Source organism: Nothoprocta perdicaria, unplaced genomic scaffold (assembly GCF_003342845.1).
Source record: "Nothoprocta perdicaria isolate Ctin4 unplaced genomic scaffold, notPer1 scaffold_75, whole genome shotgun sequence".
Classification (NCBI taxonomy): domain Eukaryota; kingdom Metazoa; phylum Chordata; class Aves; order Tinamiformes; family Tinamidae; genus Nothoprocta; species Nothoprocta perdicaria.
The window spans coordinates 3,228,548-3,253,396 of NW_020456032.1; the positions used below are offsets into that span (position 1 = coordinate 3,228,548).

The 24,849-nt window shown below is 43.6% G+C and overlaps 1 protein-coding gene across 1 annotated transcript in view; it reads left to right on the forward strand.

The window, feature by feature from the left end:
* Positions 1 to 1,263: 1,263 nt before the first annotated feature.
* Positions 1,264 to 24,849, forward strand: part of MYOCD (myocardin) — an 88,446-nt gene continuing 64,860 nt past the window's right edge. The window contains exon 1 of the mRNA XM_026051455.1: positions 1,264 to 1,411. Within this exon, the coding sequence (XP_025907240.1) occupies positions 1,264 to 1,411 (148 nt within the window). The remainder of the gene's footprint in view (positions 1,412 to 24,849) is intronic.

Sequence of the window (24,849 nt, forward strand, 5' to 3'; positions counted from 1 at the left end):
ACAGGGGTGTGAGAAASTCCTGGCGTACGCAGTGTGCAGGAGATGGTATCATATACAATGCACTATTCTTACTTCCTTATACAGTAAATTGGTAACTTTTTTTTCTATTAAATCAGATTTTATCACTGAATCAATCTTGCACTTTTCTATTCTTGTTCTCTACAAAAGACCTTTTTTAGCTCTCCTCGGCTCTTTCCTGATGGGACTCATTAAGAGCTGGTGCTGGTTTTAACAGGCATTCACTTTCACTTATCATCTGGGGAATTTTTTGGACAATACTTTGTTGAAATGGCCTTGCAGCTTTCTGGTGCTGTGCTCAGTGTCAGCCAGCAGCTCCTCTAGGGTCCCGTGTCTGCATCCCCCAACGACGGTGACGAAAGCAGCATCTTTTCCCTCAGTCTCCACTGAAATTTGAGTGTCATCAAAGGAAGCACCACCTGCCCAGRTGCCTTGTAGATGCACAATTCAAATTTGCAGATTGTTTGTGATATATTTTCCCAAACACCACATAAACCACAGAGTAGAGCAATGTGGTAAACAAGAAATAAACAATACCTCGCATCCCGCACAAACTCCCAAAGTTTTACCTGATCTGGTTCGTTTTTTTTTTTAAGGACTACCAGATGTGTTTTTTAATCATGACTTTCATGTCAAAGAATAGTCTCTGCATGGACTTTTATTTTGCAGACAATTCGTACACTGACATTAAAGCTAGGAGGGAGTTTGTAACCATTACTTAGTGCAGTAATTAGCAGCCTGTTCTCTGTTTTATGGAATTACTTCCATCACCCACTTTGCTCAACTAACCATTATGTCAAAGAAGATTGTTCACACTTACAGATCTGTTCTGTATTTCTARTAATTCAAGAGCTCTCTCATCTGTGTACCCTATGACTGACTCTTTTTAATTACATTTCCTACCTTTCTGCAAATATTCTTTGCTTAGGGGTGTAAATTCTTCCAGTGAAGCATCCAAGGGTGCAGAACCAGCAGACAAGGTAGAGAGCATCACTCAGATAATAAAGAATGCCATATTATTTTCTTGAAATGTACTTAATATGAGACAACATATGGAATAATGGTCTGTGATTTAATTGTTTCACAAATTGCTTTGGTTTTTTTTTGTTCTTTGTTCAAAGGGTTTACTGGGGACTTAGTCCTTTCCTACTCTTTTCTTCCAGAGACAGCTTTGGTATTCAGTCCTCTACCTGACCATTCAAAGTGGAGCAGCCAAAATCTGGACCAGTCCCTTCAGACACGGTGATGAATGGTGTGATCAAGAAGGAGCGCTTGGACCAGAAAAGTACACCAAGTGGCAATGAGGAAGAAAAGGCACCCAAAGAAAAGTCTGCCAGTGAAGTGAGAGATAGCACCAAGCTCCAGCCACCCCCCTTTGCGGAGAGGAAGAACGGTGAGTTCAACTACCGAGTTCAACTACAGAGCCAAGAAAGGGGAAGGGAGTGTACACAGAAAATGGGTGCATGAGGGTTTGGCATCTCTAACACAGACTGGGTTGGTGGGATGTCTCAGCGTTATTTTTGCAAGGGGATTCTGAAGATGCTTCTTGTTGGAAGCTGCTACGATGGAAGTGGCTGTCCGGGTCTGTAGTTCTGTGTTAGCCTTGAATGCTGTTTTTGGACTCGGGGCAGTTGTCATGTTCTTTGCAAACCAAGTTTTTGGTACAGGCATGGCTAAAATGTAGCAATTTAGTGTCTGTCATTCTAGCTTTGGAAGTTGGATTTTCTGAGGGATTAGGGTAAGCTGAATTTTCTCACTGGAGAAGATAAAAAGGACATATTTTGTTTGCAAAGGCACTGATAACCCTGTTGTGCTCTCCTAGAGCACTGACAGCTTATTGTCTTCAGAAAAATTATTTCAGATATATGTAACGGGGAGTAGAACTTGGTCTGGGCTTGTGCATTTGTGTTTCCATAGCTGTGGAGTCCAGAAACTGGTCTTGTTGTCAGACGTTGATCCAGATTTCAGTGGAGATCTATTGGATCTGATGGACAGTGGGGAAAACTACTCAATTTAGCTTGGGTAAGGCATGCTCAGGCTCAGAGTTGTTTGCCATTTCTTTCAGGCAACTGTGTAATATATGAAATGAAGAAAATTCCTTTTGTGCACTCTAAGGCTTTCAACATTAAGTCCTCAAAATATCATGCAATGTGAAAGTGCAGCTTGAAGGCACTATTTTTGCTTTGCGTCTTTGATTGTTTGCATTATTGTACAGGACCCAATTTTTCTCAATCACTATAAATCAGAAATAATCCAAATGATGTCATCATGGCAATGTGCTGGTGTCAAACTGGAATAACACAGCAGAGAATCAGGCCCAGAGTCTGCCCATAGTCAGATTAAGCCACACCAGGGTATGCATTTCTCTTTCCAGGCCCAGATATCAAAGTATGCCTAAGATAGCGTGATACCAAAGGCAAAGATAATGTAAATTTGCAAAGGTGCAGGGTTAAGAGCAGTTTGGGAAACATAATATTCTCACTTATCATTTTGCATTTTTCGTTTTTCATTCATTTTCCCGCTTGTTTTTTCTTATAGAAAGACAAAGAAAGAAAAAACTCCAGCTTTCCATAGGCAAAACTGCCCTTAAGCGTGACTGGCAGGCTTTGCACTACGAACATTTAGGCAAGAACTGCATTAAGAGCATGTAGCAGGGCAAGCATCTGCCTTGCAGATGATCTCCGTGTCTGAGGGTTCATGCCCTGCTTGCAACTGTCAGCTTGGCAGCCTAGACAAGATACGCTCCATCCTGCAGCCCCACAAGGCTGGGTCGTTCGCAAAGTCTCTAAGTGAGAAAAGCCTCCCACAGTCTGGGCATCCCTCCAGCCCTTTGGTCTCCTCCTTTTGCTGTTTTTCCCTTTATTTTGCATATTTAAACAGTACAGGAGCTCAGCTCTTCTTGTAGGCCCACACGACCCTCTTGGGAACAGCTGGCTCCCTTCATCTCACATCATCCCAAGAGCTGGCAGGCCTGCCAAGTGTCACGCATCTCGTGTGGCACTTGGACCTTCCTTTGATGTCACATTCTCCTTGTGACAGCTCCTATAGGACTGATGAAACAGCCTGATAAAGGCTTGGTTTGGGGGATGAAGAGGAAGAGTGGCATCTCCCACTGCGGCCTGTCCTCCTTAGTGCCACCTGCTCTTGTCCTGTGAAGGCCAAGGGAGACCTGCAGGGAAGCGCTCCTGAGTGCCATGCCTGTGCCATCACCTTGTCCTGTTCGCTGACATCAAATCCTTCAYTGCCCCACATGCTGCTGCCTACCCACTGCTCACTCCCACCATTACCCTCAACTGCCCCATCAGTTTTTTGGGGCGAGCAGCAGTGGGGAGCAGGGCAGCACTGCTTGAGAGTCAGATACTGAGGTAGACAAAGTGCCTGCAAAATAAGATGGAGGAAAGGGATACAACTGTCTTTAGGGATCTATCAGGGCACATAAGGCTTCCTGAACTCACTGAGTAGCTTGTCATGCCAAAGCTGCTGCTMACATTTCATGTCCAGGAGAAGCAAGTGCAGGTGGTCCTACCTTTTCTCAGCCTGCTGCATCCCTGGTGCACACATCAGGTCAGGTAGGCTGGCTTTGACCCCTGCCACGCACCCAGMTCATGGCTGGTGATCTGTAGAAGCTTGGTGGGTATCAGACAGACACCTGTGTGTCATTGTTCTTCAGGGAAGGCCAGTTCCTGCATGAGTCTGAACTTTCAAACTGCAGCCTTTATTTGACTTAACGTTGATTTAATAAAAACAGTCGAGCTAGAATATTTTTATATAGGAAAATAGTCTTTTTAACTCTTGCATTATTCAAAAATGGTTGAGAGGATTTCATTTAAATTTGTAAAAATAAATCACCTTTGAGAAAGCATGAAGCCCATTCAGCAGGACCTACAATAAACAAGGACTGGACATGCAGGTACAAGAAACGGGGACTGTTGCCTCTAAAGCAAGCAGTATTCTTAACATCTGCTTGCCCAGTTCCATATCCCAGCTCTAACCTGTTTCTTACCCTASAGTGGGACACTCTCCAACTTCTCTGTACAAAGATATACCAAGTGCAGCTCAGACTGTGCTGACTCCCACAGCCTATGGTGTCCATATGCTCAGTGATATATTCTCCTTGTAAGTTCTAGCCCACACTGGCCTGGGCTGGCCAGAGCTGTCCCAAAAAGCCTAAAACAAACATACTTGTGGGTCTTCCTAATATCACCAGTGGTATTGGGTCTGGAGATAGGTRGGTTTCAGCAAGAATTTCACAATATCACTTTTCATAAGAAAAGGGACCAGAGAAAGTACAGGAGCTACTTCCTATCAAATATCTTCTCAAAGGCCGTGTCAGTCCCTGTGCTCAGTGCCAGGTATCCAGTCCGATCTGATGAGGTTTCTCTGACCAAGAAGCCCTGCTCTGGGTGGGCTCAGGCCTCTCTGGAGTCACCCCATTTCTCTCCAGTGACTTTCAGGAGTTAGATGACCAGCTCTCACTGAGACCTTTAGCGAAGAGACTCATCTCACCCGTATGTCCCCATAGACCTGGTTGATTCCTGTCTGGATGCCTGAGTTCTATTATCACAGAATCACAGAATATTCAAGGTTGGAAGGGACCTCTAGAGATCATCTAGTCCAACCTTCCTGCTCTAGCAGGGACACCTAGATCATGTGGCACAGGGTGGCATCCAGGTGGGTTTTGAAGACCTCCAGAGAAGGAGACTCCACARCTTCCCTGGGCAGSCTGTGCCAGGGCTCTGGCACCCTCACAGGAAAGAAGTTCCTCCWCACCTGGAGATGGAACTGCCTGKGTTTCAGCTTATGCCCAGCTTATGGGTGACAGACCTACTGCGCTGAGCCCAGAGAGCTGCTTCAGTCACCCAGATGTGGCCAGATGCCACTAAAAGGCAAGATGATATGTATGAGGTGGGTCCTACTGCTCGCATTCAGACAAGTGCAGTTAGGAGAGCTGAGAGGCCCCTTGTTCCTGTTCAGGTTCAGCAGCATGCTCGCTAACTGCTCATAATGTTTCCACGTAGGTTCTCCATCACCGACTTGGGAAATAATGTGGTTAAACTCTTCTGTTTATTTGTGTAGCGAAATAGACCCTCTGACCACTGGTTCCTTTAGCCTCCTGCAACAAAAGGGAGGATTCTGAACTGCCCATCTGGTTTGCGTTTAGGGTAATGTGCAGAAAGGTTGTACATTTTCAGAGCCCTTGTTCCTAAGTAGTAGATTGTACACCAGTTTATTACATAAATGGAGCTTTTTATTGCTGGGCTTTGTTGAACTGCCAGTTAAGATAAAAAAAAAAAAAAAGTAATGTGCTTCATAAGCCCTATCAAAGAAAATTAGAAAGCATTAAATTCTGTTCAAGCTATCAGCCAATGTGAGTGAGTAATCAAATCCAGAAAGGCTGGTTAGAGGTCAAGACTTTCTTGCACTGTGTGTTTTTGAATCAATAATTGCTATGAAAGTCGTATAAGCGAAACATTAAAAAAAAATAAAAAGGGCAATCACCACAACAGTACAATTCACAGGCTAGAATAGGTAAGATATCTAAAAGTTGGGGGAGTACACCCAAATAGACGTTGCTCAGTTCTTATTGCAAGCATGTGTTTCAGTTTAAATGTATATTACAATGATTATTAAATTACTATCTAGTCCYAAACATAATCTAGCCCTTGTTCCACATAGCCAGGTAAGAGGTGTATCTGAAGGAAGATTTTCCAAATTACCTTTGAATCCAAATTAAATAAATAGTGCAAACACTGTATTGAACCCAGGTGATAACTAATCCACAATGAAATATCAGTCTGCAGTCTTGAACCGCGCAGCCCAGATATAATGCCACTTAAATCAGAATGTAAGAACTAAAAGAATTCTAGGAATCCAATGATATAAACTGTATTTTTAGAGCTGTGAGTGACTTGTGAGAGTGAAACACTGCAGTGACTAAAGATAGCACAGGCTAGGTTTTCCATGATTTATCGCAAGAGTGTTCAGAGTGAGTTAAAGTCATCGAATGATGGGATAGCAGCACCTACAATTAGGCATGCTTGCAGGACAAGTCATTCATAACCTAATTGTCACAGAGCAAAATTTCCATAACAGAGCTGCGACTTCCTTGCGCAATGACCACACATCACTTTTCTGTTAGGCTGTTGAGAGGTTCGTTTGTTTTCTAGGATCTATTTTTTTTTCTTTAATGCAGTCAGGAAAGAACCCACCAGCATGCACATTTCAGATGTCTCTCAAACCTCCAGTCTGGGTGAAGAGAAGCAAAGAGGAAGCTCCTGCATTGGTTTTGACTGGTTGTGGTCTCACATTGGAGTCTGTTCAACACTGATGCACTGCTGGTATTTCTCCCTGAGTTGCTTTGTGCACTCAGAAGCCATGTTGGACCACAGCAAAATGTGTACTGGGGTTATTTTAAGGATAAAGTCATGGCAAACATTTCCTGACACCTCACGATCAGTGTTGCTTTTGGCTCCTGGCCCTTGCTAGCTGTGCTTTGCAAGGGTAAAGGAACCAGCTTGTGGGGAAGGGGCTGCACTGCAGAACTTTTTTTCTCTGTTTCTAACACACTTGGATGCACTCAGACAGCAAGGGACAGCAGGAGAAACCCACCCTGCAAGCACTCAGCTCAGAGAAAGGTGGGACTTTGCTTTCTACAACCTCATACCTTGTAGGCTAAAAGTTACCTTGAGTCCTTTGTTCTCTCATGTGTCAGTATCTTGGATTCCTCTGCCCTGTTTCTACCCAAGAACAAGGGTGTGCTCAACTGTGTGACCATCTTCACTGATGARTCTCCTGGTGAGTTTCTAAGTTTCTTTTTCAGGCAACTTTTGAGATATTTCTAAGAACAATTTTAGTCTCATTGTGACTCAAAGCGTCTGCAAAGGAACTCCTTGAGCACAAATAGTTTGTGCCAGCATTACATTCTTCCCTTGGCCACTATCAAGACATTGAGTTTGACTATTGCAGCCACTTTCAGTTTCTSATCTGGAAATTATCTTTGATGTTAAATGTATCTATCAAGATCTATTGACTAGAAGCAGAACTTGGACAAATCTGGACTAAGAAATGGGGTTCAAATAATCCTTGAGAGTAATTTATCTATTCAATCAGCTTACCTGCAGCCTCCAGCACCTGAAATACTTTGGATAGAAGCAGCTGGTTCCTTATGGAAGATCTATTCTAATAAAAAAAAAAAAAAGAAATCACAGATTAATGCAGAAGTCTCTGAGAAACTTTCTCAGGACCCTGCTACCTATTATTTGGCTCAGTGCTCTCAACCAGTGAGCAGCAAGTTCAAAGGAGTCACACACGACTGTCACAGGAGATGTATAAGGTACCATAAACTTCACTCTAGTCAAAAACAACGACAGTTTTGCTCCACTTCAGCAAGTTATAATCAGTGTATCACTACTGACACTGATAGCCTTTAAAGCTGTGCTTTTGTAGGAGTGATGAGAGGGGAAGAGGTGATATATTTTTACAATGCTTTGTAGGAGAGCACCAACTTGTAAAGATCAGGAATGCTGAAGAGTTGATCATAAATGGTACCTCTGTCTTTGAACAGAACGAATATATGAACATACTGGAATGAAAGATGTTTCCAGTTAATGCACCATCTGTGTTAAATTTGTCCATTCACAAAGAGGAAACAGATATTTTCTCTCTGAATTACTTTTTAAATTAGGAGACCACGAGGAAAGCAAGTACGTACGTTGTATCTGCGTGTCTGTGTGCGCAAGTGTTTGTGAGGGTGGACGTGCACGTGTGCATGTGTGAAGCCCTGCAGCAATTTGCTCTGAGTAGTCTGACCTTCACACAATTTACAGGCAAATAACACAGAAACCGCATGGCACGGCATAACCTTCAGGACATTCTTCATACTGCAGCACAAGGTCTTTTTTTAACTGATTTCATGGAAATCATCATCAGTGGAGGCAGCTCATGGTGAAATGTCACTTGGCCTTCAAAGCAGAAAGGCCAAATGCTAGCGGGAGGACGAGCAGACCCAGCAAGGTCTCTGTGTCGACCCTTTCTAGGGAACCTGGGAACTGCAGCAGGGTGCTACACTAAGGAATCAGGTCCAGCCTCAGTCATGATGCAGCATCTGAGGTGGACTGAGAATGGCCTGAAGATAGTTTCCTGCAGAAGGGCCAAGGCTTYATATACACCTGCAGCATGGATTTTCACTGTGCTCGTAAAGCCTAAGGAGTGGTCTGGGCAGTGAACATCCTGGGTGCTGATTTCTCTGGAACTGGCAGGAGAAAGTACAGCCACCCATGCCTGGAGAGCATGATCTACAATGCTGAGCATGTGCTGACAGCATAGCCAGAGCCATGGACCTCATGGAGTAACTGGGAGGCACCAGGGAGACCAACATGCCAGATCCAGAGTCTGCTCCCATGGCTGATGAGGAGCCAGAAACATCTCTGTGGGAGACCTGCTCCGAGCTGGTTGTATGCTGGCTGTCCTCCCTTCCCTTGACATTCCTGTCCCAATACCTCCGTCTGCCCTAGCACTCCCTTGTGTGTCCAGTTGCTCTAGTTTATACAACAAGCAGAAGCTCCCCAGGGGCTGGAAGAGTTGCTATCATGGCTGTTGAGCTCCGTTCTCATGTTTGTTGTGGCTCCTGCTTTCTCAGGGCTGGTTCTGGGCAGGCTGGAAGTGGTAGCACTTCCAGGAATCTATCTCCAGACCTTGCACTGCATCATCTTCTGGTAACATCTGGCACAGCACAGAGGCACAGATGTTTAGCACTGGGGCAGCTTCCCAGTAGTTAGCTGGAGTGGTGTTCAGGGAACATCTCCATGGATGGGAAAGGCTGCTTTGTACTGGAGCTGTGCAAACCAGCTCATACTTTTTTAAAAAGGAGAAGAGAGGAAATTCACAGCTGTGCCTTTGTTATATGTGCATTTAGGGCCAAATCAGGCCTCAGTTTCTGGCTTGGACATAGAGAACGCTGCAGGGAGAGGGCTGTTCCTTCTGAAGCTGCTGAGCAGCAGCAAAATCTTTCCATAGCTACTGCTGCAACCCTGGGGCTGCACAGCTGTTATTTCTCCTGCACTAGAGCTCCCAGGAGAGACATTTAAAGTATTCTGCCTGATCCTTATTCCATTTCCCTTAATTCCTGCTACTTGGACGCCCTGCAGTCCTAGAGGCTATGATGCATGGACACAATAGAAGAGCTAGACTTTTCTAACCCACAAGACTGGGTTAGAACCTGCTTTTTCCTTCTGTTCCTTTCACAATGCTGCCGAGTTTCTACCTTGCAAACCCTCCTTTCCAACACAGCCTCCCGCACTGCCTAGCTAAGCTCTCCAGCAGAAGAGGGAAAGTTTTGCTGTTTGGGACTGGGAAGCCTCCTGGCTCTGCTATGGATTTCCTCGTGCCCARTTCTGTGCCCTGGAAAATTGCTGGTACTTTGTTTCCGTGGACATTGTTTTCAGTTTTCACAGTAATAGGAGGAAGCGAATCATTCCACTCAATTCTGTCTTGAGGCTTTTTCATCAGAATGCTGTCACACTTGTCACAGAAGAAGTATCATAAACCAGAAGAAGAATCTAGAGGTCTTGCAGATAAGCCATCATCAGTATWCAAGCAGTGGTTTAAACCACCGTGTTGTGTTTGCACATAAAGCAGTTGCTACTCTGCCATCCAGACGTGCAGTCCTTCCAACACTGCAGAATGTGAAGTACTTCACAAGCATGAGGACTGCAGGGCTGCTGGCTTCTGGAGACCCTAGATAAGGACTCATGGACCTCTTTCCAACATCGATAGGGCAGCAGCAAGTTTTCTGGCCATAAACCCCAGGCCATGACGCAGTATGTTTGCAATAGGACAGGGAGCAAGACCTGTAGCTCCATAAAGCAACCCTGGAAGAGCCTCCTCATTGTTTACAGCTGGAGCAGCAGGACTGTCAGAGCTGCTTCTTCCTGGATCCGCAAGTAGCCATGGCTTGCTAAGCAGTAACAGGCATGGAGACCAAGGTGGCTGTGGATTTGTTACAGTAATTTTGTCCAAATTCACTACAGGAGGGACTAAAATGAAGCCAGCAGGAGAAGCACTGCACATTCTGTACTCAGGGCTGTTTGTAAATCACCAAAGCAGTGCTTGCAAGGAGCATGGCTATTAGCAGAGACCTTAGTAAAGCAAGAAAGATTGTAACATTAAGGTAAACATGACAGATCCTTTCCTGATGGGTGCATGTAGTCCATAAACGTTGTCACTTTGGAGTTCTTGCCAGAGATTCCTGAAGGTGCTTTTAAGCATGCTACAGTCTTGTCCTGTGGTTCTTGGGGTTTCAAAATTATGCTCATCTGTTTGTAATTAAGGCCAGCTTAGAAGCAGGAGAGAGTGATGCTGAGAGATTCCTTTCGAACTAGGAATGTCTTGAGTCCTGCTGAGAAGTTCCTCCAGGCAGGTGAAGCTCAGAAATGTTCTGATCTAAAATGGATTTGATGCAGGGTAGGCACAAGAGTATGTGGATATAGTGATCAGTACAAGTTTTGCAAGATACAAGACTCAACCCTGTCCATCCCAACCATCAAGGGGATGGGACCAGTCTATTTTCAGTGGTGGTCAGCAATAGATCAAGAGGTAATGGCCACAAACTGAAACACAGGAAGTTCTGCCTGAACTGTGTTATGAGACTCCTCTCTCCTTGGCCATACTGTTTGGATGGATCACGTGCCTCTGCATTCAAGTGCGTTTTAAGATCAGTCAAAACTGTCTGAATATATGTTTCTCTACTGCAGTATATAAAAATATTATCATTCTGGCTTGTCTCCACGAGAATATTAAAAATAGGTTACTAAGTTACTCAGTGAAAATCACTAATATAATAAGACTTTTGTGCCTTATTTCATTAATGAAGGAACTCTAGTGCTGTGCTTTAATGTGATACTGCTGTAAATCAATACAGAATATTTTTGGAAAAACACAATCCTATTTGTGTAGGATAAAGTTAGAAAGGAACATTTATTGCCGTGACTTTTGTCCAACTCCATAATGCATCTGAAAACTTTAGTGTTGGTTAAATCAAAGCATGCTTCTGCACATGGGATGGCATTTGCTAGTTGGCTCTACTGCCATTTGTTCATCCCACCAAGAATTGGTGGGAATATCTGTAGCAGAGAAGACTTGGAGCTACTTCTTTYCTTGACTCCACAGCTTACCTGGTGAGCAGTCAGAGCAGGATATGGATCCTAGCTTTTACTGGACAGCAGCCAGAAAGCAGTGAGTCCGGGATGTGGCCTAACTTGGAGACACAGCATTCCTGTCCCTTTTCCAATCTCCATTTGTTTTTTAATTAACCCTACAGTTTGTGACCATCCCAGATGAATATACTGAGAACATAGCATAAGAATGCAAGAACTGTTCTGCCAGGTCAGGCCAGAGTTTATTCTAGATCACCATCTTGTCTACTGCGCTAGTAGCCAAGGCAGTGTGGAAAAACAAGGCAAGCACACAAGCAGCAATTCTTCCACAATTTCCATATCCAGCATTTAGCAATTCAGGTTTTTCCTCAGCAAGGAGAAAGCCTTTATATTTAATGGCCTCAGCAGATATTTCTTCCATGAATTTGTCTAATTGCCTTTTGAACCCATGTAAAAGCTGATTTGCTACTTCCGTTGTAGCTACTGAGTGGTGTAAATCACTTTTTGCTGCAATAACAAGAGAACCAGGCAGCATTCCTCCCGCGGCTGCTTTCCTGAATGCTGCACCAGTGCTACCATAGCCTCTGCTCTCTCCAGAGACAGCTCTAATTTATTTTTGTTTAAAAAGGCTGCCTTGATGGTCTCTGCTTTGAGGTTAGAAGCAGTGTTCTTACAACGCCTGAGTCCCCAAGGTACCTCTTGGTTTGCTCTGCCAGTGATCCACACGTGCAATCCCTTAAACATCTCTGCAGGGTGAAGAACAGCTTATGTAGCAGGAGAACTGATAAGTTGAGGGAAAGGGGTCCTCTTAGACAAGAAACAGCATTCAGCTCTTAAGCTGAGAGCATGCATCTGGGAACAAATGATATAAAACATCACAGCAGACTCGTGAGCCAGGAACTAAGTATTACACACTCTCTCTAAATGCATATGTTCATACTGGGTTCCTCTGGAAGAAAMCAACATCAGCTTTACCTCAGTCAATGCTGACAGAAGTTTATCCATCATTTTGTTAGAAATCTTTTTTTTATGGAGATTCCAACTCTTGCGTATGTTCACTTCAGCTAGATCTTCCCATCCCATCCTGTAATGCAAATTCATAACTTCTTGTCCTATCCAACATGGGTACAGAGAATAAAATGTTCCATGTATTTCCACAGTAGCCTTTTCTAGATTTAAACATTTATTATGGTTCCCCCCCATTCCATTTTTCTCCAGACTATCACCCTGTTCTTTAGGTCTTCCCTTGATTGTCTTACTTTCTAGGCTTCTGGTCATTCTTTCTGTCCACTGAATTGTTGGTTTACATCTTTCACAATGCAAAGCTCACAGCAGAAGCTACTGCTCAAKCTGAAAGCATATGCATGTTGAGTAGAGCAGCAGACTGTGCTCTGCAGTCTTCACTGCATGTACCAATCAAGTGGTCACCTCTTCATGTCTGCACATCATCAGTGATGGTCTTGATCCAGCTGATGACCCAGCTGTGCTTCTGCAGAACTGCAGTGTAAGTTATTGCTTGAACCATTTTAAATGTCTAGCTGGTCATCCCAACATAATTCTCATGGGATTTAAATCCACAAGTGCCCTCCTAAATTCTTTTTCAAAGTCATTTCAAACTGTAATCTTGTCCTCCAACATGCCTGCATCCCCTTCCAAGTTGGTACTTCCTTATTATTAAATGAAATAATACTTGATTTCATTTTGTGGGTGGAAACACAAAGTAACAGGGAACTCTGTGGGATCTAGTGACACACCAAGAACTGCTTTCCAAGTCCMCCTAACCGTTCTGCACCCACCTTGAGCAGCTTTATATAAACAATATTTTCCCAGTAAGCTTTTGCGATTGTCATGTCAGACAGCATCAACAGTCTAGTTAAAYAGAAAATGTATGAAAATTCCCTATCCAAAAGTGTCACAGATTATTAGATTTGACAAATCCACACCGACTTCTATTTATTTCTTTTTCATGAGCTGTTTCAGTATGTGTTTGTTGGCTTGATTAGTTATCCCAGTACTTTTCTGGAAATGGATATTAAGAATGCTGATATATAATTTCCCTTTTTCAAAAATAGATTATCTGTTTACCATTTGCCTAAGCAATAAGGAGTGTTATATGTCTATTCCAGCCATATGTCTTTAAAAATCTGTTTAAATTGTCAGTACTTAGAACATTACAATAGATATATATCTTCCCAGCAGAAAGAAGAATTAGAGTCAGTTGTACTTTCACTGATTATTTCCAAGATTTGTTCTTTCATGATGTTTCATTCAATAGACATGAGATAACAGCTTAGTGGGGTATCCTGCATGAAGGAGTGCTCTGTTGGAATGAAATACACTGGTGTGGGACAGCACAGTTCTGGAAAGAGCCTCTTGGAAGCTGACATTTTCGTAATTCTGCTATCACTGTGTATGGCATATGATTTAAATTCCCTAGCTCTGCAAGGTCCCACTGCCTCCTCAAGGAAACAAAGAGCTGAAATGTGCTCCAAAGCAAAGAGCAAAGCTGAGTGACAGCATCAGTAGAGGAGAAGTAGCAGGTAGGTGCCCAAAACACCTCTAAGAGAAGTGCAAGTATCACTGTCTCCCTAGGGAAATCACAGAGCTTGGGAACACCATCTCTTTCTCCATTTGGCCCAAGAACACAGCATGGTTTTCTCCTTCTTCTCAGTTAAGTGTAATTTTCTGTCTTCACTGATGMTGAGTTACAGCTTTGGAAGCATCAAAATACCTTGGATATGGTACAATCTTTGGGAAAGATCAAGACAGAGGAAGAAGGAAAATGTGGGTGAGCCCTCCTAGCTGGCAAGGCCCTGGCCCCATCTGCACTCTGCCCAGGCTGTAGGCAGGAACACTGCAGAGTGCCCTTCCACAGCGCATGGTTTCCTTCACTTTCAGCCTCAGGAAGTCTCCTACCTCACAAGCAAAAGTCTTACCAGGAGCAACAGGCAAGTAGTATCAGATGGAAAGCATGCACCTGCAGAGACTCCCAACACCCAGCACAGGCCTAATCCCCTTTTGATTGCATCAATGAGCCAGCCCTGTTAAAATAATAGAGCATTATGGGGTCTGTGGGCTCAGGTCACAGTTTGTTAACCATATATAGCATAACCCAGTACAGCTGACTGAAAGCATTTTAATAACTAGAATTTATTTCTGTGAAAACAGATTAAATCTAAAGTTTAATCTATAATTCATGCAAAAAAATATACATTTGCTTCTTTATGCCCCTCCACCACTCCACAGTTCATTGTTTAMAATATGCAGAACAAATGGGAATGTTACCTGGCTCAAAACAGTTCTTGTTTTCAGGTCTTGGCATTTTGTTTGTTTGTTTAGCTTCAGTAAGCCTCCATCTTCCATAAATACATAAATGCTGTCCTAGCAATAACATCTCTTGCATCTCCTTCTTGCAGATGCTGGTTTTTCCCTTTGGTCCCCACATTCACTGATCCACAACACGGGAGGGGGTCACAGCTTTAGAAGTCCTTGTCCGTTGTCCTCAGGAATTGTCCACAATGAAATCCTCACTCCATGCCCCTGTGCTCAGCTCAGGCTTGTGCTCAGCCTCARTCTTCCTGTGATGTGAGCTAAAACTGTTCCACTTTCCCAAATCTATGCAGAGGATTTGCAAATTTTTCTGTGATTTTGAGAATAAATCCACTCTACCCATTCGCTCTGCAGAGAAGGGACACCGAACCCAAAGCACAGAAGTCATGGTGTCTTTCAAGACAGTGAGACCACAAGGAAGGGAGGAATGATTCTGTGTGYGATAGCATGGACACAGTGTGGGAGATATGTCCTGACAGCCTGGGAAAAGGATTATCTTTAAATGGAGTGACAGGGTAAATTTCATCCCAAATTAGTCCACAGCTAGGACTAATTCACACTGTAGGTGAATTCTCTGTCCCRTGGTTCTCAGTGCAGGTCCTAGCTGATTGCAGCTCAGTCTCCTTGCAAATAGAAGAGGAGGAAAGAACAAGTGGAACTTTGTTGCTCTGAAATCTGGCAGTGAGGCAAACAACTTTTATCTTAATGAGCTTGGAGATCTATTCATCTTTCCTTTTCGGCAGAGAATCCTTTTCTTGCACTTTTCACCTGCTCCAGACTCTTTGACTTTCACTTGATCTGGGCTGCYGTGACTTTCTCTGCTGTGTTTTATTTCCTGAATAAAGTTGTCTGTTTCTGCTTTGCRAGAAAACAGCAACATCAGACAATGATCACAGAAGTGCAGCTGTGCTTGTGGTGACTCATCCTAGAGCTTCTCTCGTCCAGGTCCTTCAACAGGAGTGGGGTAATACAGGAGGTCATTCATCCTCAGGTGTTGGCATAGTGTTGGTGGGAAGAATGGGGCTGAAAATGTTGATAATAATAATAATAATAATGATAATAGTCAGGTTATGGGATTGCTGTCTCTCTCCATCCCTCAGGAATGACCAAACCTTACTGGACAGCAGCCAGAGGGATCTGATGGGCAGGGACAAGTAAGCACAGTAAGTGCCATGCTGTGCAGAGTGGAGCTCCAGTAAGGGCCAAAGCCCTAGCATGGGCTTTCCCTTGTGCCAGATTTCAGGGGGCAGAAGAAAACGGGACAATCTTTTTTCCATAGCAATGCAAAACTGCACATATTTTGTGCTGCATCACATGGCCCATCTAACCACGTGGGGAAGAGCTGCCAAGGACCAAGCSCTTGAGAAGCTAGTGACAGGGTCGTGGTTGGTAATGTTCACTCATAGATGGTCCAGTCCCAGAGGATCATGAGATGGAGTCGTGGCACAGAGGGTTGTGTCAGTTCATGTCATGAATTCACAGGGTACGTGAGCAAAGCAGGAAGCATGGAGGTAGGCTGTAGATATGGCTGCTGGGCTGGATTGCAGGGTATGGCAGAGCTCCCACTCCAGGAAATCTCAGAGATTTTGAACATGGTTTGTCCGGAGTGGGAAGATTGTGCCAGGAAATTCCAATAAATTTCCACTTTGAAGAAATATATGTTTTTTTTCATATTTGTAGAAAATACCAGCCAGTAGTTTATCAAAATAATGTCTGGCTTTCCTTGTAAATTAATAAAAACTGGGGCATGTCCATTAAACATTTTGATGTCTATGAATCAGCACTTTCCCAATAAATTGTTTCATCAGAAAATTCCCAGTGAGATCGAGTACCGACAAGCCTTGGTTCACTGGCTGCAGGCCAAATAACAACCCTCAGTTGTGGTATGATTACGGACCATGATCTCTTTAGGCAATGACGATCATGCTTGACCTTTCCTGCAGTGCAACTGTGTGGCCTGGGCATCTGAAATGTTATTTATAGACAAGAGCAGCAAGTTCTGTGGAGACGGTCTCCAGCAGGCCCTCCAAGCAGAGCACTACAACTGGATGTGCAAAAATCACTGGCAAAATAATTCTGTCCTGTGGAAAAGCCACTTTATAGAAACCTGAATAGACACAAAAGCTCTTTTGGTGGTAAAATGCTCCTGCAGGAGGCTTGATTATGTACTTCTATGTGGCATGGGAACACTGCTAACTGTGTGAAATTGCTAGTATTAGTGGGACATGGTTTGATCTCCTTCACTCATTCCTTTCCCCRGTCATGTTATCATTCTAACATGCTCCAGCAGCAGGCATAGAGACATGTACACCATGTATCCACAAGTTCAGTTCTGATGGATTTGTCAGGATCCTGTGGACGCACATTGTTTTGTTAACTCTCAAGGCCATAGGTTTAGTAAAGTGAGGAGGAAATGGAGTTTTCAGGCACAAATAAGTTGGGTCTGTGGGTCTCATTGCCRTTTTGTAATAACTTGTGTAAAGCACAGAGAAGAAGTGTGCAAATGACCATAACTGCTGAGGAGGACAGTGCTGGAGGAGAGGCTGGAGGTTAGGCCTGACAGCAGCAGTACGGGCAATAAAACTGCAGTCTGAACTGCAGACCTGCCTTTTCTTTGAAAATTCATTTGTTGCTAAGAATAACCTGCCTGGACAATGTCCTACAGCATCCTCCAACCTAAAGGGCATTTTATTCTGACAAATGAAAACTAATAGAGAGAAGTTATTAGCATATGACCATGAGTATTGGAAACATGTGCTGAGTGAGTGATTAAAGGCGAAGACCCGATGACAGGCCCAAACCGGAGATGGTGCATCTTGGGGAGGAGCCTTGCTGTTTGGGAAATGCCATATTTTACCATTGAGTTCATTAGCATTTGCCAGAAGGAAAACAACAAAGCAAAAAACAAATCCAGTTCAGATCCTATCACCGCACACAAGATGTTTGCTTTGGAAACACCTCGCTGGGGTTTCTGTAAGTCTGTTGCTCTATGTACGCTGTCTCACGGACAGTTTAGGATTTCATTCTGTCTGCGCTTGGACAGCATCCCAGGCATGTGCTTGATACCAGGAATCCAAGCTGGAAAAAGTGTGCATTCTGGAAGATTAGCCACTGAATGATGTTCCTGCAGTGCCTGTGTGCTGGGTAGGTCAGCGCGCACTGGAGGRCTGGTGTGGACAGTCTGCAAGCCTCGCACCAGAAAGTCACCAAGGGCAGTCGATATTTTAAAATCTATCAGCAGCTATGTGGGCAGAGGCGGCAAAGAAAGCTGTAAGGAGGTTTTGGTTCGATGCATATTTATTSTAAATCACTTGTTGCTTGTCTGTTTACAGTATTTGCTCTTTCCCTGATGTCTTTCAAGCTAATAGCAGGCCCAGTATTTTAGCTTGATGACAATATTTTTATCTGAAAAAAAAAAAAAAAATTACATCCTTGTTATTCATGTTTTTGGGCGAGTTGTTAACCAGAATGAAAAGTCCAAACTCCTCCCCCCAAATGCTGAAAAAATAAGAACAAGAACAAATTAGTGTCAATGTAGAAAATCTTCTAATTTTTATGACAAAAACCAGTGTATATGTTACTTAGTGTACAGTTATAGAACAGTTATAGTCAATGCCAGCTTTCCATCAGTGCATCACACCAAGAGCTGGTACTAAAAGCGGAACTCAATGAATATTTAGATCTCTGAAAACATTTCACTTGCATAAAATYTAATTTATCAAGGTGTAAAGAGTACTGAATGATAGAAGGAATGTWTAGGTTTGAAGGAGATGACGTTGCTATATCTGTTTGGCTAATACTTTTATATAGATTCAGAGATTATTGCCCAAATAAAACTTCTGTGAGGTAGTTTTAACTTGCACCATTACTCAGTCTTTTTTGCCACCCAAATGGTTGGGCTGGAACAAGGAGAGGCAGGCACAGGGACTGTGAATGACCTGCTTGTGTTTTGTTGTTTTCTAGCAAGGTCAGTTTAAAGTGGCTGGGAACCCACCTAATCAATGGTCCTTTCTGTTTGTAGTCTTGCCTTGGTCCCACAAGTTGGTGTCTAATAACATAGACAGCTTAATTTGATATTTTCATGAAGTCTCTTTCCTTCTCCCATGCGAGCACTGAGAACCTAGAATGATGTGAGCAGTTCAGATTTGTTTAGTTCAGATCCAGTTTTTGGTGACTATCAGCTGTTCCACAGCCCCAGTGAACCTTTTAATTTTGAAGTGTATTCCTAGCAGTTTCCCTCTAGTCTCCAGAGTGCAMTGGTGTGCCTGGGGCAGGCACAGGTGTCCCAAAGCTGCAAAAGTTCAGGGAGAACTGGTGCTGCTACCAGCAGGACCACAGGAGTTGCTGCTCCAGGAGAGGAAGAAGTGCAGTCACGTGAAAGAAGTTGCCCCAGGTGCAGAGCAGTAAATACACGTAATATAACACCAAMCAGAGACTGATTCTCTTGATATTGGATGTAGGGATTCAGCCGCGTGTCAGGACATTTCATTTCACATGTTGAAAATGCACAATACAGCTTGGGGTTGTCCATGATGTGTGGGAATGTAGTGGTGGTCATAGAATCATTAAGGTTGGAAGGGTCCTTTGGAGATCATCTAGACTGCATTGAGCTCTTCCTGCTCTCACCCAAGAGCGGACCCAGAGCAAGGAGCTCTTTGGAAGAAGCTGTGTGCCTGCTTCAGTGTCAAGCCAGGATGCTCTTCCTGGACACAGCCTTTGGAAGGGTAGAGCTGCCCGCAGGGGCTCCCTTCACATGCGTCCCTCCGTGGCTCAAACATGTAGAACGCTCTTTCTGTCTGTCCAAGCTGGCATATATGAAATAGTTTTCTCTCTCATGGTATTAATAATCCCTTGGATGTCTTTGTTTAAAGTATTGAAGTGGGAAGTGCTATTTTAAGTCCCCATTGAGTCAGGCRGAATGTGAACCCTCCTCTTGCTGGATACTTCACACTCGGTGCTTATCTGCTCGTGCGCTGATATTTTGTCTAATACAATGCAGAGATTAGCCCTCGTGGCAATTTCACTTGCACAATTTACATTTAACGTATTTGTGGCAGCCACAACAGTCTGTATAAGATCGTGTCCATATGTTCCTTGTGCCTTGTATATGCAGCAGTATAAATGTGGTGGGGCTGTCTTCAGGGAGGAATGGACKTGGAGGATCAGGTCCCGAGAAGCTTTTGCTGCTTTTTATCATGAGCAGGCCCTGGGGCTGGCAAGCTGATTCCAGAGTCATCAAGTTCAGCTTGCTAACAGTTAATCAGGTAGCTGTGAACACTGGCTCTAGCTTGCGATAACACTCAGCTGACCTGCTGCATATTCAGAAGCATTTCTGGTTTTAAAGTGTCTCTAAGTTAAACTCCTTCCTCACATTTGCTAAATTCTTAAGGGAAAGGTTATGTGTCAGCACTTTCTGAATTGAGCATGACAGCCACCACATCAGATCTGTATAGTTGGTCTAGACTGCCTGAAAGAGCAGTTTTCTTCATTTTTTAAAAAACCTCTGCTGTTTTACTGTGCTAGCAGACTGAATGAAATTCACATATGAAACTCAAGGAAAGGAATTTCTGTATCTAAAAAAAAAAATCTGAAAACTATTCTGGAAAAAGAAAAAGATATTTTCATTAAGCTTGCAAGAGAAGGCCTGAATAAAACTCCTGTCCAAAGAATGGTCCAGAGTGTAGTTTTTGGTGACTAAATCTTCATTTGATGCAACAACAAGGGAAGGAGAGGTGGACTATCAGGGTTTTATTTTATCCATTGAAGTGTTTGCAGRGAATGAATGCAAAACCCAAAATGAGCATTCTTTATAAGAAGGGAGGAAGAAAAAATTGAAGTTTTACACAAGAACAATTCRAGCAATCCAATTTTAGTCTTTCATGAGAAGTGGGGTTTCAGCCATGACAATGACTTTTTGATGAGAACAAAGGAAGTTGCCACACTAATGACTTTTTCCTCTAATCCTGTTGTAAAACTTGTCTTACCCCAGCTCTCTGGATTTGTTCCTTGCCCAGGGAAGGCAGGATCCTCTTTCTGTCTGTCTTTTCTTCTGTCCAGCCACCTGACACTGAGTTCACTTTAAAGGCGAGCAGAGGAAGGAAGGGAGTTCTCCCAGCTCCCACTTTTTTGGTGAAAATCTGGAATAATTGCTCTTCTCATCTTCCTGAAGTACTAGGTCTGGAAAGGAAATGAAAACTTCAAGGGTTTCTCCATATTCTCTTCTGCAACACAGTAGAGGGAAACCATGGTGCTAGCACAGGGAAACAAGGAGCAGATCTCTTGGGAGCAGATCTGCTCTTTTCTGGTCCTTGAGATGGTGGGATCTAGGCTTGGCAGTGGCAGAGATGACAAGTTCTCACAAGCAATCCCATGTATTTGAGAAGAAAGGCCTGAAGAATTGTGATGACAGAGCACTGGTGCTAGAATAGGTGGCCCATGACTGGGCCAAACTTGATATATAGCATTGTTTTATGTCTCTCCTAACTTCAGGTATTATCCTGTACCCCCAGTTCCTCACTTTGTATTCGTACTAGATTGCTCACCGATCCTTCTTGCAGTGGAGAAGGTCAACCTGGGGCAGTTCAGTTTTTAGATCTGTCCAGGGACCACTGCAACAGTCTTGGTAGGCCCATGCCAGGCAATGAGTCCACTAAGCCAGCCTTCCAGAAGGTTTGGGGAAGTGGAGTTTGGTCAGGGGAAGCTCAGGTATTCCTGAGTATTAGACTTTGCTGCACTGCTCTCAGAAACCTGCACACATATTTTCTAAATTACATTAATGCAACAGTGAGGAGTTTCCACAAATGTTTCCTCCAAAAGCAATTTGGTTGGAGAGAGGCAGAAAGCATACCCAAGACAGAAGCAAGGGCTCTTGACTAGRCCTTATGAGTCATGGGCTTAAGAGGTGGGCCTGGAAGGCAGTAGTTTGCTAGCTCAGGCCTCTAAGGATCCATTTGAGCTGGCAGGATTTGACCCTCTGTCATACTAGAAGAGYGAGGGGGCTGGAAATGCAGAGCTGATCCCTCTTCCAAAGGGCACCCTGCCTCAGTGATCCTGCCGAGATCACTGTTACGGGATCACCATATCACAGGATCACTGCGATATTGCTGGATATTGACATCTTGCTGCTTTATCCTTTATAGCCTTGCTTATAAATATCACAGTCTGTTTTACCCTTAGCTCTGAAAGAATGAAGCTGATTTATTATTGTTCTTTCAACTGTTGCTAATAATAAAGTGTGAACTACACGCAAAGCTCATGTCCGTATGAGGAACTCTGTTGTTATGAGAGCAGTGAATCTAAATACATAGGAGATGGGAATACTTCGAAGGTGCTGTTTTTACACGTTGCAAACACCAGCTTACGGCCTGAGGACAGTTTTGTTTAAGGAGACTAATCTCCCTTGGCAGGTAGCAACTGATACCCCTTTTCCTAAGTGGCATGGGGAACTTGAAATGATTTACAAGTCAGAAACAGCAACATGCCAGCAACACTTCTGAAACACATTTTTTTCCTCTAAATCATTTTCAAGTATTTTTCTGTAGAAGCTGGAGCCCTGCTGAGGAGCAGTGGCTGAGGGCTGCATTTCTCCCGTTTATGGTACCCCACACACAGGCAATAAATGCCTCGACGCATTGGCCCCGTAGTTCCTTTGCCAACCTCTGACTTTGGAGAAGTCCAATCACTGCTTCTGGCCTGGCAGGATTTCATAAATCACAGGATTTTGCATCCTGCCCCTCAGCCATCACACATTCAATGCAAACAAGCACTTTCTGTGCTTGCCTAGAAATCCTTTAACTCTGATTCTGCTGGAAAATTCAGCAAGATGGGGAGGACTGTGTTTAAAAAAAAATAAAAATAAAAAAAAAAGACAACCAAATCCTCCTAGGCATGACATGGAGGAAAAAATAATATTTAAAATGCATGCATGATGTAATGGGACTTAAAATAGTCTGTATCCTGGAAAAAAAAAGAATAACTGCTTAAGGCAAACTAATGAAAAGGTCACTTGGACAATACTTGCAAAGTACTCCCTGTACTGCATCACAGACTTATCGGTTCTATTTGACAGGGACTCACACATGATCCCAAGCACTTATCTCTGTTTTATACTTTATGAAAAATTGATTGACTCCTTTTGCCCAAGAATTTGCATTAAATAAGAAATAAAAGGTTGTTTATGGGCAACCTTGTCTTCCCATAATCAGCAGGGGCCAGCTTTATAAGAACAGGGCATCAGTTCTTAATACTACAAAGTACCTGCATATTTGACATGGCAACGTGAACTCTTCTGTTATTATCTCAGCTGGATCAGTTCCTAAAGTTAAACAGAAACAGCAGGGAACATTTTCCATTCTTTCTGCCKTTAGCTGACTTTCTGCACCCTCCCGGACAGGCTGCATCCTGTGTGGGTAGTGGACAATCCTCCCAATGTGCACAGGCAAATGTGCGGAGTAGGGATCGTTGTCCCTTGCCAGCCCAGAACTTTGTGGGCAATACAGAGCTCCCGCRCAGAGAGAAGGCTGTGCAGACTGCTGGAGCACAGCAGGCTTCCCGTGCACACGTGCACGGTTACCCCTAGATTTGGCATTACAGAGCTGGACAAAAGTGATTACCTTCATCTGCTTAAAACCAACATCAATTAGAGCACCCACAGCAGGTATTAGACACTATTATTGTCTAATCCTATACAAAAGAGACTAGCAACTCTTTGATTGGTCTTTGATCTGCATTGCTGGAGATGACAGTGGCTTAGGAGAGTGCYCTTGCTTATTTGCCTTGTCCTCATCTACTTCCATAGGCATCTGCTATTGACTATTGTCAGACTGGATCCTTGACTAGGTGGGCTGTGGTTGCTTAGAGTGACTGTCCATGTGTTCCCCTTCCTCTGATTGTAGCTAGAGTTGTAATTCCTAGGCTCTGGGAAAGCCCACATGGAAATGGAGCTCTATCCAGAACTCTGCCTTCTCTGTTAAGTTGTCTTTTACTTTGCAGAGCCAGAAGTAGGCTCTAGGAAAATCTTTGCTGGCATCCCTTCTCCTGTCCAGGCTGAGAACTGGTGGGCTGAGCAGAAGCTCTTCTGAAAAGAACCCGGGAGTTTTGGTGGACACCGAGTTGAGTATGAGCCAGCAATGCACTGTCATTGCGAACACAGCAAAGCAAATCCCAGGTTACATTAGGAAGAAAGAGCATGGCTGGTTGACTGAGGGAAATTATCATCTCTCTCTACTCAGCACTAATAAGACCACACGAGGAGAACTGTGTTGTTTTGGGTTCCCCAGCTGAAGATGGATGGGGAGAAAATTTCCTCAGTACAGAGGAAAGCCAGGAAGACAGTTGGAGACTTGAACAGATGTCCTACAAAGAGAGGTGAAGGGAGCTGCACTTGTTTAGTCTGGCAAGAAAAGGCTCAGAGGGAATCTAGTAGCAACCTACAGCTATTTGAAGAGTAGCTACAAAAAGGCAGTGTCATACTGTTTTCTGTAGCAGGAGATGATAAAACAAGTGCCAGAGGCCACACATGGTGGGAAGTTCAGACTGTATTTCAGAAAAAAAGAACTACATCAGGAGGCTAGTGCAGCACTGGAACAAATCCCCTAGATAGGCTGTAGCATCTCCATCCCTGGAGGTTTTGAAGTCTCTGAAGACAGACCCATGGCCGTCCTGGTCTGATATTGGAGAGCTCTGCTATGAGGAAGAGTCAGGATGAAAGACTGTCAAGGTTCCTTGAGAGACTGTGAAGGCTCCTTCCCACCAGCATGTCCCATTCTGCGATTCTTTTCTCCACTTCACTGCAAGGGTACTATTACAATAGCTATGCATGGAGGGCTTCACCTAAGAGCTGCTGTGTTGTAAAACATGTTTATTCTCACAAAGGAAGAGATCTGCAGCCAATGTCTCCTGCTGCCAGACCATACCCACTTTTCTCCACCGAAGCTGTGTATTCACAAGATTTCCTTGAGGATTTCTTTGCTTTCCAGCAATGCCTCACAGCTGCAGGGTGGGAAGGCTTCTTGGCTTCCTTTGATGCAGAGCATCAGGGGAAGATGGATACTGTTTGACTTACCTCAAAATAAGAAATACATACATTCCCTCTGTTACGTTGTTTTTTAGTTTGACTTGAAGGAACCAAGCACAGACTAGTCTATACAAAGCATCTTATCTTATCTTATCTTATCTTATCTTATCTTATCTTATCTTATCTTATCTTTTAATGCAGTGTATTTCAAAGTGTTGAGAATGCAGCCTCTGAAAGGGAGATTACACAAATGCTCTTCTACAAGGTGGTTTTATTTTCCTAAATAAGATGTAATAAAATCTTCAGAAAACCTTCATAAAATTTGCTGTAGAA